The sequence below is a fragment of the Mustela nigripes genome, chromosome 16, assembly GCF_022355385.1.
Source record: "Mustela nigripes isolate SB6536 chromosome 16, MUSNIG.SB6536, whole genome shotgun sequence".
Taxonomy (NCBI): domain Eukaryota; kingdom Metazoa; phylum Chordata; class Mammalia; order Carnivora; family Mustelidae; genus Mustela; species Mustela nigripes.
Window position 1 is genome coordinate 33,300,923 of NC_081572.1, and position 16,355 is coordinate 33,317,277.

General features: G+C 38.3%; 2 protein-coding genes across 6 annotated transcripts in view; one reads left to right on the plus strand and one right to left on the minus strand.

Annotated features, from left to right (window-relative positions):
• Positions 1-5,582, plus strand: part of CLTC (clathrin heavy chain) — a 64,908-nt gene extending 59,326 nt beyond the window's left edge. For both annotated transcript variants that reach the window (XM_059380554.1, XM_059380555.1), the window contains 2 exons: positions 1,951-2,026; positions 4,549-5,582. In XM_059380554.1, coding sequence (XP_059236537.1) covers positions 1,951-2,026; positions 4,549-4,673 — 201 coding nt within the window. In that variant the 3' untranslated portion in view covers positions 4,674-5,582. The remainder of the gene's footprint in view (positions 1-1,950; positions 2,027-4,548) is intronic.
• A 1,179-nt stretch (positions 5,583-6,761) lies between these two features.
• Positions 6,762-16,334, minus strand: PTRH2 (peptidyl-tRNA hydrolase 2). 4 transcript variants are annotated; one of them, XM_059380560.1, is made up of 3 exons: positions 16,146-16,237; positions 15,873-16,028; positions 6,762-10,602 (listed from the first exon to the last, which is right to left on the minus strand). In XM_059380560.1, the coding sequence occupies exon 3, from the start codon at positions 10,600-10,602 to the stop codon at positions 10,063-10,065; it is 540 nt and encodes a 179-aa protein (XP_059236543.1). In that variant the 5' UTR covers positions 15,873-16,028; positions 16,146-16,237; the 3' UTR covers positions 6,762-10,062. The 4 variants fall into 4 exon arrangements, with proteins under 4 accessions (XP_059236543.1, XP_059236544.1, XP_059236545.1 ...); XM_059380561.1 differs by having other exon boundaries at positions 15,890-16,028; positions 16,146-16,231; XM_059380562.1 differs by lacking the exon at positions 15,873-16,028 and having other exon boundaries at positions 16,228-16,334.
• Between the last annotated feature and the right edge of the window lie 21 nt (positions 16,335-16,355).

Consider the following 16,355-nt stretch of genomic DNA (forward strand, 5'->3'; position numbering starts at 1 on the left):
TTTTCTTCTAAGTCTTTAATGTGTACTACTTTAATAGGACGTCTTTCTTGAACATTTGATTTAGGTTCACCTCTGACATTAATGCTTAAACATGTGTTCCCTTCAGATTCTTTTCCTTGAAAGTCTGGAAATGTATTATGCAGTGGTGACTTTTTTTTTTGTTGGTGTTTCATTTTTCTTCTAATAACTTGGAAGTTATTTACACTCATCCATGTATTTTTTTGTATAACCTCTTTAGCTCACTCTTGGATACTGTTTAGTTAGCAAAACCCTATCTGACCCTGATGGCACAGACTGTGCTTCATAGTATACAGCTGAAATAATTTTTAAGCTTGAATGCCAAATATTGGGTATTTCTCATGGTACTTCTATTCCATAGTTGTTTTTAATTCAATATAGGGGTAATTTGTAACACTGAACACATAGGCCATGAAATAGGAAAACGGCATACAAAAGCATAATCAGTCCATTTTCCAAGTGAAGAAAAACGACATTTTATCTGAAGGTATCTAGGGTGTATACCCCAACTTTTCTCAGATTATTCTCTGATAAACTAGAATGGATTTGATTTACATTTATAATATTTAATATGGGACAAAATATGTATAAAATACTGTCCTGACCTTAATAACCTATGTAAAGACTCACACATGCATTTTAAAATCATTTCAAATAGAAACTACAGGCTACTTTAACCTTTTTAGGACCCGGTCTTTATAATTTTTCACTAAAGTCTGCATGTCTTTTTTTGTGATTTTCACTGTTTACCTTTTTGAAGAATACGCCATGACCATTCACTCAAAGTTTTTCCTGCACTCTGCCCCCCATCTCACCCAACACACTTAGGACTTGGAAAACCACGAGTAATAGATAACATCAAAATTTGAAGTTTTAGTTTTACCTCAGGTATAATGATAGACTTTTTTAAATATAGTTTAAAAGACAAATATAATTTAAATGTAGGTGGAAGTTGTATAGTAGACATCCCATAAGCCCTCTGTCCTAATAACATTTCTCCCCAATTTTTCACAGAATAACAGAACCAAATCCTGTTAGTCCTAGAATAAATTTTGCAGAATATCTTATTCAGTTATCATTATACAGACAGGAAATTTGAGGATTGGTGTAATGGTCTGCCAGGGTCACTCAACTAGTTTGTGGAAGGACCTATGTACTCCAGCTCCTTTCTTTCACTTTTTTAAAAAACTTTTTTAAACATTCGGACTTCTACAGTATTAGTTCTTTCTGATACTATCCACTTTTATTTAGAGTAGTTAGAATGCAATAGCCATTTACTACTTTAATTAAAAGCAAAAAAATTCTTCCTCCAAGACACTGGGGCAAAAATTAGGCATTCCTACTACTATTTCTACTTCTTAGAAAATAGAGCATTAGAACATGCAGCCTGTCTTTATCAAACAGTGGAATATGGGGCCACTTCGTGTCTTAAACTTCAGTCTGCACCTGTAACAGTATCAGCAGAAACTTTGCACACTTGGCAAAAGATAGCTTATTCCAAATGAGCATTTGTCCAGTCATTAACTCATTTACTTCTTTGAATATCTTTTCCTTTGGGGAGGGAAGTTTTGCCTGGTCATGAGTTCATTATTATTACCTTTGACATGGTTTAAACTTCATTTGAAAAAGTGGTTCCTTCTCGTTACTTCCCTCCCTCAGGCTGGCTGCATCCTAGCATGCCCAGTTTTAGCCTGGCGTGAGCTTTTATGGCATTTATAAATCCCTCCTTTCTGAGGGTTTATAATGACAGTGCTAAAAATCACCTTGACTGAACTGTGAACATTGCCAATGAATTTGAGGGGGCCTGAGAATGTTCTTTAGTCTGTTTTATTTTGACAAAATTTAACATACTAAGGCTTTTCCACTTTCTGCCATAAACCTAGGTTTGTAATACTTTTGAGGTGCTAAGTAACATTACCTGTTTTTCTCCAGGTGGATAAATTAGATGCTTCAGAGTCACTGAGAAAAGAAGAAGAACAAGCTACAGAGACGCAACCTATTGTTTATGGTAATCTTGCTCTCTTTGTTTTACCCCACAGAAAAGTATTAGGCAGACACTTTCATTCTCTAGGGATCCTACCTCAAAACAGAAATACAGTAAGTTTCTAAAGTGCAAAAGGCTCACTGAGTTTAGGAATAATTTTGCCATCTTTTTCTGAAAACAGTCTTAAAGCAGACTTTGAAATTGTTGATTAAGGTCATCTTAAATGCAAAGACAATATTAAAAACCAGTTACTTAAGATCATAACTTTAATTTTCCTATTGCGTGCTCACTGATTGATTTGTAAATTACTAAGAAATATTAATGAGTTCAGTTTTCAGAAATGCAGAAAGAAGAGAACATGCCAAGGGTGTCTTTATTGTGCTTTTCATAAAGAGTACATCTTTAAGTTCTAACCAGGGCAGAGAACTGGGTTATTTCCATTTGAGGACTTTACAGAGAGAGGATCTTGAGACACTCTGTCAATATTGAAGGCAGTTTAATTTCTTCTATGTGCAAGTCTGAGCTGCTTCCCCTTTCCCTTTTACTCTTGGTGAGCATACTCATTTGAACAATGAATTAATTAGGTAGCTATAAATTACAGAACTATAACCAGGTGTTCTTTGGAGGAAAGCATAAAATTGTGACCACCTTGCTAAAGGAAATGATAAACTACAAATCTGTTATGACAGTTATCTCCTTTCTATTATATATTAAAAGGATTCCAGGAATTTAGAGGACTGTGTGGTTTTGATAAAGTTGGAGAAGATAAATCTAAAAGATTAAAGATGATTAGATTGAAGCAGGTTAAAAGATTAGAGCAAGATGTTTGACATATTTGAGATAGGAAACACAGTATCCCATAATACTTTGGGGGTACCTACTGAATTTGGCTTATCTTCAGAGCGTTTAAATGGAGAGTTGGTCTAGGCAGTTGAAAATTTCAGCATTAAGGTTAAAACTGCTGATTTCCAAAAAGAATTTACTCACAAACAACAATTTTCCTTGTTCATAAAAAAAAGACACGAGGTCACTTGTCTGAGAGAGAAACCTTGCACTAGGTTTACATTCATTTGGGGGCTTAAATCTACTTCTTATGTGGGGGAGTGAGTAGAGATATTATGTTGTTTTCTCCCTTTAAATAAGACGGGTTTTCTACAGGTTGTTTTCTTTATGTGGTCAACCACTACTTAAAATACTTAAGAGTGTTGGGGCACCTGGCAGGCTTAGTCAGTAGAGACTGCTACTCTTGAGCTCAGAGTTGTGAGTTTGAGCCCCACTGTTGGGGGGATAGTTTACTTAAATTTTTTTTTTTTAATGAAGTACATGAGAGCATTAACAGTATTTGAAACAGGGTATATACTCTTTAAGTATTCATACCTAATGTATATTTCTATGTCTTATTTTTGTTTTAATTAGTACTAGATTCTTTGCTAGATATACATTAGATTATCATTTCATTACTACTTCGATATGTTTAAAGCAGTTTTCTTGTTTGTTTGTTTGTTTTTTTAAGATTATTTATTTATTTTAGAGAGAGGGAGAGATCTCTCTTGCATGCCAGCAGGGGCAGGGGTAGAGGGAGAAGGAGAGAGAATCTTAAGCAGGACTCCCTGATAAGTGCATAGCCCAGCTTCGGGGCTCCCACAACCTTACAATCATGACCTGAGAGTCAGGAATCAAACGCTAACCTACTGAGAGGCTAAATCAGGAATTTAAATCAGAAACCTAATTAGAAATTTTATTTTTTTTAAAGATTTTACGTTTTTATTTGACAGAGAGATCACAAGCAGGCAGAGAGAGAGGAGGAAGCAGGCTCCCTCCTGAGCAGAGAGCCCGATGTGGGGCTCGATCCCAGGACCTGAGATCATGACCTGAGCGAAAGACAGAGGCTTTAATCCACTGAACCACCCAGGAACCCCTAAATCAGAAATTTAAATCTAACTTTAAAAGTTCATCTGTGAGAAAAACACGTCTATTAAAAAAAATTAAGCTTTTCTAGGCTTATATATTGTCACCCTAACAGTTGTTGAGCGACTGCCTTCGGCTCAGAGTGTTGGGATCAAGCCCTGCATCGGGCTCTCTGCTCACTGGGAGGCCTGCTTCTCCCTCTCTCTCCCACTCCCCTTGCTTGTGTTCCCTCTCTCACTCTCTCTCTGTCAAATAAACAAACATAAAATATAAAAACAAACAAACAAAAAAACGTGTTACATAATGTATGAGTACCATGGAGTGATGAGCTTATTGGCAGCTGTCTTGCTTAGTCATGTCAGGCATGTCTGTGTATATTGCTTTACATGAAATGAAATAACATAGTTACTGTTATAGTTCTGTCCTCTGCCCTAAATTGTTGGCTTTTTAGGCAGAACCCTTATTAAGGTGATTGTCGTGCCAAAATTGTGATAGTCAAAAGAGCCACCACAAAACTCATTCTAAGTTGTGATTATATTGTTAAGTGTGTGAGATTAGTGTGATAGTCTTACAGTGCTAACAATTTCTCCCACCCCCTGCCTCCCCACCCTCTGACCCTTCATGTTTTTCTTCTCTAGGTCAGCCCCAGTTGATGCTGACAGCAGGACCCAGTGTTGCAGTCCCTCCCCAGGCACCTTTTGGCTATGGTTATACTGCACCACCCTATGGGCAGCCACAGCCTGGCTTTGGGTACAGCATGTGAGACAGAAAGCTGATCCTGTAGTCGCATATTTTCTTACTGAAACATCGTCTCTACTGCTTCTCAGTTTATAACGGGGAAAACAGGCACATGTTCTTGTAACCTTTATTTCATGAAGGACTACTTTGTTTCTAACTATAAACTCGGATCACCTGTTAAAAGCTTATTTCACATTCCGCATCATTTTAGAATTTATTTTCAAAGGGGAATAGTTTCAATGTTTTATTCACTTGGGCTTTTTTTTTTTTCTTCCCCCTCATACTTTGAAGAACTGCTTAATACTCAATCTGTTGTGAAGAATCTGATTTGCACTCTGTAGTGTTTAAAGAGAAAAAAACTCTAATATTGATTCTCTTAAATTTAGTGTATGTAAACAGCTTTCGATATGTATTGTCTAAATGCATTTAAATCTCTTTACTTAAAAGCTACAGCAAAAATATTGGTATGTGACCATGTAAGACTGTCAATGCCAACAAAGACAACACTAATCAGCATATCCTACATTGGATTGCAGTGCTCTCCAAATTATTTGAAAAATGCATTACAGACAACCTGCCTGACTTTTAAATGAGCATAAAAGGCCCTTTAACCTATGCAGGATTCCTCATTATGCATATAGAAAATGCTAGTGTGTTTTTGCTCACTTCATATGTAACAGGTGCCCTTATGTTGTGCTGTATCCTGTGCTTTTTCTGTGGGACCATTCCATTCAGGAACAAAGCGCACCATGATTCCAATCTGTGTGTATTTACTAACCCTTCCCTGAGGTTTGTGTATGTTGGATATTGTGGTGTTTTAGATCACTGAGTGTACAGAAGAGAGAATTCAAACAAAATATTGCTGTTCTTCAGTTTTGTTTGTGGAATTTGAAATTACTCAAATTTAAAATAAATTACTGGACTGTGGAAATAACACGTGTAGAATGGCAGTTTTAATTAAATACCTCTCAAACTTTAACCAAAAGAACTGTGATTGTCATAGTTTCGTACTGAAAACTGAGGCATGGTACAGTGAGGCAGGAGCACAGAAGCAGAGTGAGCATTGGGACCTGTGGAAACACAGCGTTATATTGTGTGCATTCCTGTAGTTAATAAGGTACATGTAGTCTGAAGAAACAGCACAGTAGTGGGCTACATTTTGGCTATCTCCCATCATTTTCACCAAGGTGGTACCTTAGGTTTTTATCTAAGCATTTCACTTAAATATACAGATACGGATGTTTTATTAACTTGAAATAAAAATATGTAAGCGTGTAATTAACATACTGCCCCTTAGGGCCCCCAAATTATGGGTACTTTGTTTTTTAACTGGTGTTTGAATTCAGCCTTTTTTGTTTATGGCTGAGAATGTTACTTTGTTTATTTCATTGTTAATCCTCAATAGAGTTAGAGAGCCTGCACCTAGCCTTGTGTTGTCCTATAATTCTCTAGGTAAGGCAGATGACCATCAGCTGCATGGAAGGCTTTTTTTGAAACTTGGAACCCCTGCCCTTTCCCACTTGTAATCATCCCTTATTTTCCTATCAAAAATTAAAGTATTAGCTGTTAAATACCTTTCCTTTTCTGGTTTGTCAAACTGAAAACATCCGGCTATACTTAAGTTTCTGTAGGATCTCTGCACTTACGCCCCTTTTATTGTTATCAAAATCATGAGGGAGAATAGCAATGGTCCCTGGAAGTTTGTTCTTTTCAGAGTCAAGATTTGTTTTTCTGAATCTTTCCTGTACTTTGAATCAGGTGGGGGTTTTGTTTTTCCAGTGGAATAATTCATCTCTTTTCCTTAAGTTAAATATTTAGTAAAGGTTTTCTTATAACCTTAAGAATTAAAAAAAACAAAAAACCCAACAACCGTGTTCTAAAATGTGATACTACGTCCAATGAAACAGAGTTGCTGCATCAACCATCCCTAATGGGCTAATTACAGGCTGTTACAGAAACTGTAGCAGTGCATGACAAAGGTTCAAATCCTGAGCAAGCTGAACATCTGAACATGTTCCCTCTTGTGTATGTTAACATGATGAGTACTTTCCAGAATTATAAATCACACTGCCTACCTACCTCTCGACTTGGCAGTAAAGTATTATACAGTAAGTGGTAGAACAAATTGGTAATAAACTTTATTTTAAGGTGTCTTCCCGAACATTACTCTGAATAGGTGGATGGTCTGGGAAAAGAACTAAAAACAGAGTATTAAGAGTTCTTACAATTCTCAAATTTAACTGTAACGGAAGGGAAGAAGGGAAAGAGAGATTTAATGGGAAACCTCTCTGGAGGTAAACATGTTTTCAATGATCTTTCGCTCTACTATCCAAATACAGCCATTGTACCAAAAATATCTTACTTGTTGATAATTATTTCGACATAGACATTAGACATCATACAACATATTCAACAACAGGAACAAACTGACATGATCTCCAGGTAGGGCTGCTTGAACTTTCTGTGAATTGATTTAGTCACGTAGACATTGTCACACTAGTGGTTCTCAAACTTAAGATCCTTTTATACTCTTAAATTATGAAGATCCCAAAGAGCTTTAGTTTAAGTGGAATTGTGAGTGTTGATATTTACTGTATTAGTAATTAAAACATTTTAAAATATAATTCATTTAAATATAACTTAAACTCATTGCCTGTTAACCAACCATAATTCTCAAAACAAGTAAAAGTGGCATGGCACTGTTTTTTACAAGTCTCTTCAAAGTTCATCTTCACAGAGGACAGCTGGATTCTCATATTTGTTTCTATAATCAATATATTCTTTTTTAAAGTATGTGAAAAAAGTCTAGCCTCATGCAGATATGTAATTAGGAAAGGAAGGGAGTATTTTAGTAGCCCTTTGAGATACTTGTGGTTAGTTGAAATGTGGGAATCTGACTTAACACTTAACTTTTTGTGATGTTATATTAAAACCCATTAATCTCTTTATTTTGAGTGGATCTTTTTACGCATGCATGATTTGTACCTTCATGCATTGGTTATATGGAAAATACTGATTCACTAAGTTGTGCAGGTCTTCTGCATACTGACAAATAGCTTTAAAAAAATATTGTGGGGAATACTGATCTCATCAGAAAAATCACGAGTTTTGGGAAACTTGGGAGGAGAGGCAGATAGAAGTTTTCTAGAATACTGTCAGTTGTTTTCCTTAAAATGATTGAGTCATTTAATTTATGAGGAAATCCCTGCCAAACATCAAGGCCTGGATGAGTAACTAGTTTGTCAGTTCTTGCAAGTAAAAATCTTCTATGACAAAGGCTGCTAGTTCAGCTCACAACTCAGTTACCCACTTTTTTCCCAAGACAACATTCATACTTCAGTGTGTACCAGAAGTACTTAATATTACAGAGAATGTTAAGACAAATACACAAAGTTTAGGGTCAAATTCAGTACTTTTTTGGACTGCTTTATCAAGGACATTAAGTGAACTTTTTTTTTTTAAAGATTTTATTTATTTATTTGTCAAAGAGAGAGCGAGCGAGCACAGGCTGGCAAAGTCAGAGGGAGAAGCAGGCTCCCCATGGAGCAAGGAGCCCGATGTGGGACCCGATCCCAGGACGCTGGGATCGTGACCTGAGCTGAAGGCAGCTGCCCAACCAACTGAGCCACCCAGACGTCCCAGAACCTTTTTTTTTTTAACGGTGGGTGTAGGGCAGTGAAGTACTACTTGTATAGGTAGGATGCTCCTGCCTCGATTTGTGAAAGGTCCCAACAGTTTTACCCACCTTTGCAAATGTCAGCACAGCATAGTATTATGAAAATAGTTTTGACCCCAGGAAGTATCTTAAGGACCCTATGGGCTCTGTAGAGTATACCCTGAGAACTATAAGATTAAGTACCCTGTAAAACAAATACTAAGTATAGATGAACTAGGAAATAAGCATAATATATTTCCAGATTTACTAGAATTTGTGTACAATTCATCCTAGTAGATATGTCATGACTTCTTACAATTACTTGAGTCAGCCACAGCAGGCCATCCTGTTGGGAATGCACGGTCTTTGAACTTGGGAGTCACAGTCTCTGAGGCAAGCCTCAGAACCTGAGCAGAATCATGCATTTATGATGGAGTTCTCTTCATCTCAGTTACATGCTATTGCATCACTTTTGAATCTAGTATAAACATTCTATTTAGAAGCAGTTGCTACTGTGGCATCATTTACAGATGCGATTTCTCCTGTGCTGTCATATGCCAGCATAAACTCTATAAAATTGACTAAATATTAGAACTAAAACTGGCTGCAGTAATCTTTGGTGTTCTGCCCCGACTCCACTGACATTAGACCTTGAAGTTGTGTTACCATGCTGCTTATGTTGAAGTTAAATGCTAACTAATGCAAACTGTCAAAATTAACCTTGAAGAGCTACTTAATGTGCACCTGTTACCAAAACGCTCTCTGGCATCATCAGTTCTTAGGGATATGCTCAATTTTAAAAATACTGTCAGGATTCCCCTAAAAGGTGGCTTTCATTCAAGAAGCTATGTAGCTTTTGGGAACTGGGACCTCCTTCATATTCTGGGCAGCTGGTTTAACAGCAATTACTGGAATTACTATCATGACAGGTATATAAAGATCAAAAGGGAGATAAAGGTGCCCTTAAATAATTATCTGGTTCTTTAAATTTTAGGTAAAGAAACAGTAGGCTGTTGGATGACACACTATATTAACTCCACAATTACTGTAAATTTTTATGTGGGCCCAGTACTACCTTCAAAGTCCATATAAGTCACTTCGCACGTTTTTCAATACCTTTGCTATTAGAAAAGTTGGGGGAAGTAAAAGGAATTTTTATAGGCCATGGTGTAGAAGCACTGCTGAGAACCTCTGGCCAGCGTGGGTCGGGGAAATGAACATGAAGACAAGTAGATTCTATCAATGACTGTAAAACCTCAATTTTGAGACAAATCCAGAAGGTTAGATTGTAAACTAATTGTGTGGGACTATACCATGATCTGTTAATGGCTTCTAGTCTTCCAAAAAGTGACGGAGGAAAACAAACTGTAGTTTGCATCAATGGGTACACACTTGAACCCTGATCCTTCAAGCAACACTGTCTTAGGGAAGAAGAGCTATTAACACAAAGCTGATTATGCAAGGAGATGCTCTCCCCAGCACCCCTGCCCTTGTAATCCTATCTTGTGACAAGTTTCTCTCAAAAATACTTCTTGTTTTTCAAGTGGTATCACTTGAACCATCGGGATCATTTAACCAACTTTTTTTTTTTTTAAAGCCCAACATAACTGTAACTGAGCCAACTACATAGTAGAAGAACATGGAAATGGATTTTCATCTCAAAAATACTTAAGCTGGGTGGGGGAGAAATTCAGCTTTTATTATTAGAATTTAATGGTTTCAAAGCACATCATGGTGGGACCATCAAACAAAATTCCACTTAGTAAAGTTTTAGGTGGCCAGTGACTTTGTCAATTAGATCTGCTGGTCCTGGCCCAATTCCCAGCACAGTTCTAGAGCCTGGTGCAATTTGAGTACGTCCAGCATCTTGGATTAAACTTACAGTCAGTCCTAGCATTTTCGCATGGGTCAGTAATTCAACCAGAGTTTCTTCATCAGGGGCTTTGACCACTACTTTGGGCTGGCCACAGTATTCCCATTGTTTGAGCAATTCAGGGTTTCTCCTTTGAATTTGCTTGTAGGCAGAAACAGCAGCATGAGAGCACTGGGCAGCTACTTTCCCTTTTCCCATCTTTAAGTCATTTCGAACCACAAGAATCATTTTGTACTCCCCACTCTCTCCTAAGATGGATGCTTCACTTCCGGTCTCTGTGTCTGTCTTGCTCAGCGAGCTTTTGGGGATCATCCCAAAGCGTACACGGAGGCCCCAGCCCAGGCACATGCCACAAGCAACTCCGGCAGCCAAGCTAAGTGCACCAGGATGAGCCAAATATTCCATTACCAAGGATTTGGAGAGCATCTTAAAGGAAAGGGAAAAAAGTTATCACTATCTAGCAGTGAAAAGATACAGGCTTATTAGACAAAACACCTTGACAATATAAGCAGTAACGTTTTAAAACTACATGAGGTATCCAGAAAAAAAGCAAAATATATTTTGGATCTTAATGTACTGTTTTTCTCCCCTGCGTATTCTAAAAGATTCAAGAATACTGGTAAAGCAGTTTAGGTCATTTTCATTCTCAACATAAGGAGTATCTATCTTTTTCTTGGATATAATAAAGCTCTGTTCCTCAGTCTTCCCTGAGTCTTGTAGAGAGGAAGGAACTATGCCATTTTACGAAGCTGTCTAAAGAACCCAAAGAAAACGAGAATAACTCATCCCTTCTCTGGCATATAGTGCTCATTTAACTGTGTCTTCATAATCCAGTGGTTCTCAATGGGGATGGTACCAACCCCTCGGAGAAGTTTCTGGCTGTCACAACAATGGTCCTGGAGTGAGGTGCACTGCTGACATTTACTAGACTTCAGCATGGAGTGCTAAAAGTCTTACGAAGTAAAGATTCGTCTCACTGGAAATTATAGGTGAAAAATAACACCTGAGACAAGAACCCAACTTCATTATACATATGGACACAAAGTACGTTCTGCAAGGTTCTAATAGTCACTGAATTTACCAAAAGTGTAACTATCATATAAAACAAAGGAAGATCATCCTTTGTCCTTTATATTTTAGAAATTTCTGTTCCCTCAGCAAAGCTGTTGATGATATTTGAGTCACCAATAAAACACCTGTTATCAGTCTACATTTGAGGCTATTGGACTCATAATGCTTCCATGTACAGGCACAAACAACCATCAATGTCTTCTACTGAAAGAGAAGCATTTGTATATTGAAATGTGTGGGCCATCATATTTGTGGTGCTTACAAGTAATAACCTCGATTATGCCTGCATAATCTACATGGCATATAGATGGCTGTCAAATTTCCTTTTCTCATTTATGTTAAAATTAGGACATTATATGAGTGTTTTTTAAATTGTATGGCAGGCAGACTGTAGTTTTCAATATTTTATTTCAGTATTTTATTGGAATACATTATTTCAAATATTTTAAATGAGGATGGGGTGCCTGGCTGGCTCAGTCAGTGGAGCATGTGCCTTTTCATTTCAGGGTTTTGAGTTCAAGCTCCACACCAATTACTTAAAAATAAAATCTTAGGGGTGCTTGGTTGGCTCAGTCGTTAGGCATCTGCCTCCGGCTCAGGTCCTGATCCCAGGGTCCTTGCATCAAGCCCCACAACAGGCTCCCTGCTCAGAGGGGAGTCTGCTTCTCCCTCTCACACTCCCTGTGCTTGTATTCCCTTTCTCGCTATGTCTCTGTCAAGCAAATCAAATCCTTACCAAAAAAAATCTTAAAATTTCAAAAAATAAATGAGGATAGCATAGGAGATATTAAATATTTTGAGATATAATCCACATACTACAAAATTTCCCTTTTTCTTTTTAAAAGATTTTATTTTTTTATTTGACAGATAAATCACAAGTAGGCAGAGAGGCAGGCAGAGAGAAAGGGAGGGAAGCAGTCTCCCTGCTGAGCAGAGAGCCCGATGCGGGGCTCGATCCCAGGGCCCCAGGATCATGACCTAAGCCAAAGGCAGAGGCTTTAACCTACTGAGCCACCCAGATGCCCCCCAAATTTCCCTTTTTAAAGTGTACAATTTAGTAAAATTTTTAAAAATGTATCTACAAGGTTGTGCAACCATCACCACTATCTAATCCCAGAACATTCTCAGCGCCTCAAAAAGAAACTCCTGTACCCATTAGCAGTTGTTTACCATTTTTTCCAACTCTGGGCCCCCGGCAATCACTAATCTACAAACTGCCTATTCTGGACATTCATATAAACCATAAAATATGTAGCCTTTTGTTTCAAGCTTCCATCACTTAGTATGTTTTCAAGATTCATCCATGTTGAGGCATGTACGTTCATTCCCATGTTTTTAATGCTGCTATATTTTGCCTTTCCCAATAGTCTAGATGAGGTGAAAGTCACTTAGACAAGAGAAGTCAATGAAAAAGGAAAGAAGTAGCCAAGGCACATCTGTGTGATTTGGTGACTCACTGGAGGTCTGGTGATAGAAGAAAGGGAGAAGTTTAGAATGACCTGGATTTGAACAAGTGGAGAATAGAGGTATTATTTACTGATGAAGAGAATTGTTTTGAAGTAGCAGGTTTGAAAGCAGAAGATACTGAAATCAGTTTAGGATATATTATACCTGGTTTGACCAAAAGATATCCTGGTTAGAGATATTCAGCAACAATAAAAAAGGATATACCATCTTAAAACTCTGATGATAAGCCTAGGCCAAAAACAGAGATTTAAGAAAACATATAACTGAAGTTACTGAAGTGGTGAAGTGGTGAAGCCACGGGACAAGTATACAGAGTGATGGAAGGGCTAAAACAGAATCCTAAGAAATGAACACTGAGGGATCAAAGGAGGGTGACATGGAATAGCCAGAGGTAGGAGGGTCACACACATTAAGTTGTCAGTACCCAGTTTATTCCTTTCACTGGTGTGACATCTGGTCACAGAGCTGTACTGACAGTACTTTATGGCTCTAGATGTCTTTGCAGTCAGAAAAAAGAACATTAAATTCTTACTAAAATCTACATTATCTCATAATGCATCTATCATTTAGTTACTGCACGAGGTTACACATCAACAAGACTTCTCTCTGATAATCTAACCAGACTCCAAAATGAAAAAATATTCAATTATGTAAAAATTATATGTATAACCTCCATGTCAACAATTAGAAGGATTTTCTCTACCAATTTCTAGGTTGCAAAGTAACCAAATATCTTATATATCAGATTCAGGTACTATCTAAAGAAGGTAACTGCATACATAGGACCTGTTATGTGTTGCAAAACTTACTAAACCCTTAACTTCTATTATGGTCGTTGTGAAAATAAGAAAAAGACACGAGCCTCATTAGTAAAGACAAGAAAAATACGGATCCAACAGAGAAGCTGCTTATCTGCAGTAACATAACTAGTAAAAGTGGTATAAAGAAACTCATCTGGAGATGATGACAGAAAACTTCTCATCTTCTTAACTTTATCTAAAAACAAATATATATACCAATAGGAGTCAGCAAAAACCAAAAGCAGAAAAAGTTCCAGAAACTACCAACTTTATGCTTCTCTACCATATCTCATGAGGTCTCTAATTCTAACATGTTAATCCTAACATCTTTATTCTGTAGGATGTTCTAATCTCCTATCGGCCTGATCACATTATCATCTAACTCCTCCAAAAAGTGTTTGTCTATCCCCCTACATCCACTACAAACATATCAATAAACCCAGTGCTTGTGACCACAGTAAACAACTATTCTTAGTCTCATGGATAATCCAGAGCAATGATGGCACTGCCAAACAAACATGTCCTATAAAACCCTCCTCCTGGTGCGTTCTCATTCCTCCACCAGACTAAGCCCCTTTCACCAATGCTCTCAATCCCAACCCCTTTTGAACCACACTCCACCCATTAACCCCACTGCACTGGCTGTACCTTGGCCTTTCCAACCTAAAAAAAAGCCTTTCCAAAAATCCTCTCCTACCCTTAAACCACTGCCTGACTTTTCCTCTTCCCTTTACCTCTCAACTTCTTTAATTACCTGCCTTCCTTCCCCACTCAACTGAAATCACTAAGGAATTAAGACACTTGCTAAATGCCAAACAGAGTTGCCTCCTTTTAGGCCTCATCTTGAGCTTTCCCCACAGCTCACTGGTAACTTTTCTTTAGTTTCTTCCCTCAAATTCTTTAATCTAACTTTCACCCTATTATCATTCTATATTTCTGATAGCTTTTTCCCAGTTTCCTTTAGCTCTATGTCACTCGCCCCGATGTACACATTACCCCTGCTTATACATTTGGACCTCTTTTCACTACACCTACACTGTCCAATATAGTAGCCATCAGTCAAACATAGTTATTTAGACTTAATTAAAACTAAATAAAAATTCAATTCTTCAGTTGCACTGAACCACATTTCAAGTGCTCAACAGCTCGACAATTTAAAAGTGGCTAGCGGCCACTCTTTTCAGATCTAGAACATTTGCATGAAAGTTCTTTTGGACAGTGATGGTCTATATACTCTCTTTCCATTCAATCAATTGATATTTATGGAGGGCCTATTGTGTACCAGGTACTGTTCTGGACGCTAAAGATAGAGCACTAAACAAAACAAAGTCCCACTCTTAATAGAGCTGACATCTAGCAGGAGGAGAGAGAAAAGATCGTGAGATATTTATTCTTAAACTGTCATATGCTGAGGAATCCTGAAGTCTCTCTTTGGCTCCAAACGTGAGTTTCCAGATTCTGCTAGTGTACTATGAAGTAGTCTCTGTATCCTAAACTGAACTCAGTAACTTCCTTTCCCTCTCAAACTTCTGTATTCTTGACTTCTGAGTAACCCTGGACTTTTTCTCCTCTGTCCTACCACATCCAGTTACCAAACCTTGTTGAATTTATCTCTGGTAAACCTATCTCCTTACCTTTACTACCAGTGCCCTAATGATCTCTTGGCCCAAAACCTCCAAAATTAACTTCTCCAACTTATCTTTCCACATTTGCTTCATGCATGTTCTAGTTCAGCCTAATCCACCTGGCATTAAAATTATACTTCTAAAGCTCAAACTTGATCCTGGAATTTCCCAGCTCAAAAAACCACCGGATAAAGGCCTAAAGAATAAGACAAATCCCTTAGCACGAATTCAAAGCACTACACAATTTTGGTTACAATCTACTTTATCCTTCTAATCTACTCTCCTGTTACACACTGTACTCTCCAGCCACACCAAATTGCTAGGTCCCTTTAAAAATCAATCTCTCCCCCCAAATTATTTTCTATAATTCTCCACCTAAATACACAAACACAACCTCGTCAGCCAGGAAGGCGTGATTCAAGTGACACCGGTTTCTGAACTCTTTATCATTCCTCAATCAATTATTTACTCCTTAGAACTGCTGTAGCAATTACACGTAACTACTGTACATCACAGTCTCGGTGTCCAGTGCTGGGGGGTGGGGTGGGGAGCGAAGGGTTAACCCGGTTAAAGGATTAAATATTTCGCTGAACACTTTGTGTTACACAGAGACACATTTTTCGGTCGTATTCGTGGAAACCTTTTCTTTTCTCCTAGGACTCAACAACTTCATACACTGTGGGTATTCAATAAGTATTCAACAGAATGTGAGGCCCGCGCGGTATTTTCTCACATTCGGAGAGCGCGCACCGATGCTGCCTGAATGGAGGCTTTGCCTGGGAACCAGAAATTCTGGGTCCTTCTCCTTCCCAGGATCTTAGTCCCTTCTCCCAAAGGACGGCTGGCAGAACAGGAACAGAGGCTCCAACGTCTACTTGGGCGGAACAGTCTAGGGAGAAGATGAAAGGTTGGGGGAGGAGGTGTGGAATGAGGTGGGAAGAAACATTCCACGTGGAGAGAGAATGGAGAACATCCGTCTCCTCAGCTCTGTGAAGGGCCGACTTACCTAGGGAACCACCCCAACGCCTCACTCGCGCCTTCGCGTTTTTCTTTTCCGGTAGTGAACACGCTTCTACCCCGCGAGTTACCTCTTCCGGGACTCCTGGATAAGTTCCGGATCAAGAACCTCGAATCGAACAGTCATTCTTCCTCTCGCCCCGCCCACAGGTCCGCAATCCTAAACCCGAACCGAAACCCCGCGACGATCCGCGGAGGT